The sequence below is a fragment of the Capricornis sumatraensis genome, chromosome 15 (assembly GCF_032405125.1).
Source record: "Capricornis sumatraensis isolate serow.1 chromosome 15, serow.2, whole genome shotgun sequence".
Classification (NCBI taxonomy): Eukaryota; Metazoa; Chordata; class Mammalia; order Artiodactyla; family Bovidae; genus Capricornis; species Capricornis sumatraensis.
In genome coordinates, this window is record NC_091083.1 from 63,756,819 (window position 1) to 63,762,829 (window position 6,011).

Consider the following 6,011-nt stretch of genomic DNA (forward strand, 5'->3'; position numbering starts at 1 on the left):
CCCATACCCCGACTCGGTGAGACTGAGGGGGGATGGTAGAGGCATGAGCCTTGGGCCTCTTTCTCCAGCTGTCCTGGAGCTCCCCCTAGTGGTTGGGAACAGAGAAGCTGCATTTGGCTGAGGAGATGGACCAGTGCCTTCAGAAGGCACATTTGTTGCAGTGTGAGGTCAAGACCTGTGGCGGATGGTTTCTAGGTGGGTGGGCTCTGAGGGGCAAAGACATTCCAGTTCTCCTGTCTTCTAGCTCTTAGAGACCATTTAAAAGCATGTCCAAAGTATCTTCTGAGCCACTTGGGACCATTAGGCATCAGCCAGTCTCTCTGGGAGACTAGACCCTGATGTTGGGAAAGATTGACAGCAGGAGGAGAAGGGGACAAGGATGAGAGGTTGGATGGCATCACTGACTCAATGGATACGAGTTTGAGCCAGCTCTGGGAGATGGTGAAGGACAGGGAAGCCTGGCGTGCTGCAGTCCCTGGAGTTGCAGAGTTGGACACGGCTGAGTGACTGAACAACCACAGCAAGTCTCTCTGGGACAAACCTGTGCCACCCCTGGGGGGTCCCCTGAAGGTCAGGAAGGTGTGGCATCCTGCTCTAGCCGTACAACAAGATCTAGAGTCTAGAGATGTGGGTCCAAGTTCCTGCAAACTCAGGCAGGCAGACTGCTAGCCTCTCTCAACCACCTTATCTGTAAACTGAGACTAGCTCAGGATGGGGTGGACTCAGGGGCTCTGGCAGCAAAATGCATAGAAATCATACTGTAGGGGGTCAATGTTTTCACACCATTCTGGTCCTAGTGAGAATCTTTGACTCATCCCAAGGCATCCTGGTGCAGCTGACAGAGGGAGGGGTCATTGGGTAAGAAGGACCCTACTACCCCTCCCCCATCTTTGCCTATGGCAGGTAATACTTATATCCTGGGGCGAAAAAGAAAGTCATGGAACTCTAGAATCTGGTCCACATAGTTCATAGTACAGAGGCAGGAATCGATGGTCTGAAAGGGTAAGGGACTTGCCCAAGGTCATATAGAGGAAAGAGTGTGGATAGGGTGAGCGGGATGTTTTCTGTTTCTGAGTGGCCTTGTAGAGGAGGGATGGGTGGGCAGTTTTGTGGGGACCCAGGGAAGGCTGGCATCTTGGATGAGTTAGGGCCTCACCCCTGGGAAGGGACACAGAGATGTGAGGTCCAGACTTTCTGACTTGGGGTTGGGCCTTCTAGGGGCTTCCATGGAAGGGACCCCACTGAAAGGGATAAGTTAGGGATATGGTGGGAAGGTGGGCTGTGGTGGGAAGGAGGAAGCCTCTAAACCCCAGGTCTGGCTCCTCCTCTGGCTGCATGGGCAACTCAAAAGTCCCGCTTGGGCTGGATGGTCTGCACAGAGGATTGCCCAAAGTGGCTGGTGGGTTGTGGGAACCAAGACTGGCCACTGGCATCACGGAAGATGGGGGACAGCTGCTGCTCCAGCTCATCCCCGAAGACCTCCACTTGGCTGTCGGCTTCAGTGTCCAAGGGTTCCGCCTTGGTGTCCTGGCCCAGCCAACCAGTCATGGCCCAGATCAGGCAGATGGCCAGCAGGGTTCCAGCTGCCCCGCAGAGCACTGTGCCTGCCAGGCGGCAGGTGACCAGGGCCTGGTTGTAGTCGGCTGCCCGCTGATCCAACACCAGGAACTCACCCTCTCCGATGCCCTCCAACTTGGGGGGCACTGCATAGCCAGTGATCAGGGCCGCCATACCCAGCAGCAGAAGCAGGGCACCAGAGGATAAGCTGATCTGGAGGGAGGCAGACAGATTGGGAGGTAGTCAGAGTCTGCTGGGGCCCCAGGCCAAGGGATCACCTTGGATCCCAACTGGACTTTAAGGTAACCCTTTAAGAGATGGGGTCATAGACACACCTACTAGGATCTGACAAGAGGCACAAACTGTCATGTTCTATTTGGAATCTTGAGGACTCTGGACTAATTTCCTTTGAAGCCCCCACCCAGCAGTGGACTTCTTCTGCCAGCCTTGATTCCGCCTCCATCATCCTTTGGGTCCCATCTTACCCCTCTGTCCCATCTACCCTCTACCTCTACCCTCTGTTGGGTTAACTTCTACACATCCCTCAGATCACAGGCATCTCAGACCTCATCTCTTCTAGTATACCCTTGGACAGGGTCAAGTGCCCTGCTCTGTACTCATGCAAACTCTGGGCCCATTTGTTCCTCAGTGCACTCACCTTGGTGCACACTCGGACATGTACTTTGGTTATGTATATGGTGTCTGCCCGCTATACCAGACTGAGAGCGGAGAAAGCCATGACGTCAGAGACAGTCTGTCTGGGCTCCCGAGGGGGCTTCTGTGCCTAACATGGTGCTCATACAGAGAAGTAGCTGAGGGAACGTTTGCAGAATGACTAGATGAACCATAACTAGGAGTTCCTCAAAGACAGGGGCCACCTCGTCTTAAATTCTGTGTCCCCCAAAACCTAGCACACTGCTTGGCAATAAGGAGGTGCTCAAACACTTAAAATATGTACTTTCTCCTGGAAGTCTTCCCTGATCACCCCAGGCACTGAGGGCATTTTCTGTCCTGGCATCCTATGTACACTGGGCCCGAAGTTGTGCATTCACTGTGCAGGTTGGCATCTCGCCTTCCCACTAGAGTGAAGCCTTTTGAAAGCAGAGAGGAGGGACCCTTTGTCTCAAACTTGATACGGTATTTATCAAAGAGCACTGTAAATACCTACTTCATGCCACCTCCGTACCTTTACCCACACGGTGCTCCCTAACTGACCCCTCTCCGTGGCTGCTAAGGACATCGACTGTTTGTTTCTCCCATGTCTTCCACTTCCCTGGCAACAGTCCCTCAACATATCACTGGGAAGCCACAGGAAGATCTAATGAGGTGAATCCTTCTTCCTACCAGTCAGCACATACCATCGCTCTGGCCATAGTCATTAGCTCAGGGCTTGGCAAGTGACCCAATCAGAGCTGATGCAAAACTTGCCAGTACTTCTGCAAGTGAAAAGCATTGTTTCTTTTCTGAAGGAAATACAGGAGGAAATTCTGATTTCCTTCAGATGGTGTGGAATAAGAGACTGAGGGTCATCATGGAAGCAGCCATTTGGAGAACACGTGGGGGCCACCTGATGCTAAGGGGCTGCAAGGGTATCAAAGGGAGGCTGAAGGAAAACTTGAGTCTTCAGGGTGATGGTTTGAACTGCTGGATCGAACTTTGCCTGAAGATACCCAACCTCTGGTCTCTTCTATAAAATAAGTAATATTTCCCCTTTATTCTTGAAACTCATTTGAGTTGGCTTTCCTGTTGCCTGAACATGCAAGATTCTAACTTGCTACACAGTCCCTTTCCTTTCCATTCACTGGTCCCACCTCCTCCCTGAAACCACAGGACATCACGAGTTGCTCCTCTTCCCATCTTACCTTCCAGCACAGTGTGGGCCAAGACTGGTGAGGGCACAGTACGGGAGGCCCCTCAGGGTCATCGCTGAGGGTGGTACCTGCACAGTCCTCGTAGAAGAGGTGTAGATAGGAGCGGACCCCATACCATTTGCCATCTTCCACGTTAGGGCCTCGGCTGCAGCTGCAGGGACGGTCACAGCTCGGCATCCTGGGTCCCTGTGGGGTGGGCCAGGTGCAGTGGACAGAGAGAGGGGTCAGTGAGGGCTGCCCATGGAGACTCTCCAAGGACCCCTGAATTTTCATGCTCCTTTTACCTCTCCACACATTTTAGGCACCTCACACTCAGCAGAGCCTGCCCTTCGGGCAGAGCAGGGCACTTGACCCTGTCCAAGGGTATACTAGAAGAGATGAGGTCTGAGATGCCTGTGATCTGAGGGATGTGTCTTTCCCTGAGTATAGTGAGAATGAGCCAAGGCCGTGCATGTTTAGCCCATAGCCCGGCAATTTGTTGGTGGCAATAAATGTACATGCTAACTCTGGAGGTAGCCCAGGCTGGGACTGTGGGTTCTGGAGCCTGACTGGCTAGTTCGGAATCCAGGATCCACCACGTCCTTGCTGTGTGACGTCCAACAAGTGTTTTCACCTCTCTGAGTCTCAGTTTCCTCAGCTGTAAAACAGAGCTGATCATATACCTGCTTCATACAGTCACTGTGTCCAGTGCCAAGAAATGATAGCTTCTGTGATTATCACTGTGATGTCTTTGTTGTTTCATCCTGAACATCTCGAGTCCCATGTCTAGAGTAAGAGCTCCTCATCTCCATTTCTTCTCCAAATGTCTTCCCCTTAATTTCCTCGCCTTTCAAGGTACTCTGGGGGTTAACTGCCATGGCTGCCACTTGTCCCACAGGGTGGAGCTCTCCGAACTGCAAGGTCCTCAAAAATCCCTCCCCAGGGCTGCCCTTTCAGAAGGCAAAAATCTCCAAGTCCCAAGACATCTTGACTCCACAGAAGGTGACAATCGGAGGCCTTCAGGCTACAGGGTTGAGGTTCAAGATCAGATTTCTATAGACACCTTTCTAAGGACCTTGCTTCTCACAAGTGGAGACACTGAGGCCTAGGGAATGGAGGGTATCCTTAGGACTAAAAGCAAAGGGGCTGTGAGATGCTGGGAGGGACTGGGCTCCCCTCCACCCCATGATGGCTCAAAGGCCCTCTGAACACCTTCAAACAAAATGAAGTAATGTGCTTACACTGAAGGATAAGACAAATTTCTAGCCCCCTCTCATTTCTAAACTGTGGCCCTCAAATCCTTGTGTAGAGAGACTCACCAGCACACAGATACCATAGTAACACACATACACACACACACCAGAGACATACACAGATAGATGCACACACACACACCCCAACACAAACACACAAACACCACAGAGACATACAGACAGCCACACGTAGACCATGTAGAGACACGCAGCACAAAGAGACACACCACACAAACCCATATACACAGACACACACACACAGCGCGTATTGGACGTAATCCTATGGATCCACACCGGCACAGAGGTGCGGCTTAAAAACTCGCCCATAAATCGCAGCTCTCCACAACTCTCACCCAAAGCGCACGAGGGGAACGGAAAAAGCGTAAAAGACGTCGCCCCGCCCTCTCTCCCGCAATTGACAGACAATGGGGAAAGGGCAAGACCAAAAGCGAAAGACGGAGAAAGAAGACCGACCGAAGTCGGTGAAGAGAGACGGCGGCGCGGGGGCAGGGGCGGGGGCGGGGGCGGGGGCAGGCGGGGGCAGGCGGGGGCGGGGGCGGGGGCAGGGGGGCGGGCAGAGGCGGGGGCGGGGGCAGGCGGGGGCGGGGGCAGGCGGGGGCAGGGGGGCGGGGGCAGGGGGGCGGGGGCAGGCGGGGGCGGGGGCAGGCGGGGGCGGGGGCGGGGTCAGGGGGGCGGGCAGAGGCGGGACTCTACAGAAGGGTTGGCCAGAGCGGGGCCCGCCCCGGGGAGGAGGCCGGGGTGGGTGAGAAGACAACAACCACTGATGGATGGTCCTAGGGGAGGGGGCAGGGAGGGGCGCGGGGTTCGTCCGCCTGGGTTAGCTCCTCCCTTGCATCTCAATGTTCCTTTTCTCCAAACACACACGATCACCGGATCCCGCTGGCGTCGGAGCAGGAAGGTGACCTTGACGCTGCCCCCGCGCTCGTCGACCTGGCCCCTCCCTCTCCTTTTAGGGTTGCCAGGAGGCGGACAGGCGGTGTGGGGAAGGGAGGGAGAGGATGCTGAGGACCCCGGACCTAGGTTGCCATAGGAACCGCCAGGGAGCTGTCCTTAGGCAGGAAGCGGGAGGAGCTCCGGGAAGAGGAGGGGGCTCCTGGGTTCGGGGGATGGAGGCTGCGGCCAGGAGGTGAGCGATGACAAGCGCAAGGGCCAGAAGATGGATGGAGTCTCTCGCCTTAATGGGGTCTCAGTTCTCCTTCCCAGACCCCCAGACCCTCTCACTCCAGCATCCAATGTCTCTCTGGCCAGAAGGTGCCGGGGAGGGGGTGGTCCGAGGCCCAGGAAAGCAGGCCAACTCCCCCCGCCCCCTAACTCACACTGTTTCAGACCC

General features: G+C 54.9%; 1 protein-coding gene across 1 annotated transcript; it reads right to left on the reverse strand.

Annotated features, from left to right (window-relative positions):
- Positions 1-1,344: 1,344 nt before the first annotated feature.
- NRSN2 (neurensin 2) lies at positions 1,345-3,605 on the reverse strand. Its single transcript, XM_068987863.1, has 2 exons — positions 3,420-3,605; positions 1,345-1,770 (listed from the first exon to the last, which is right to left on the reverse strand). Exons 1-2 carry the CDS (start codon positions 3,603-3,605, stop codon positions 1,345-1,347), a joined length of 612 nt encoding a protein of 203 aa, XP_068843964.1.
- Between the last annotated feature and the right edge of the window lie 2,406 nt (positions 3,606-6,011).

Bases quoted from the DNA above. Each gene is read 5' to 3' on its own strand.
- NRSN2 (XM_068987863.1), bottom strand. From the start codon at position 3,605: ATGCCGAGCTGTGACCGTCCCTGCAGCTGCAGCCGAGGCCCTAACGTG. The intron at 1,771-3,419 runs GTAAGATGGGAA...GCCTCCCTCCAG, and splicing joins GGCCCACACTGTGCTGGAAG to ATCAGCTTATCCTCTGGTGC.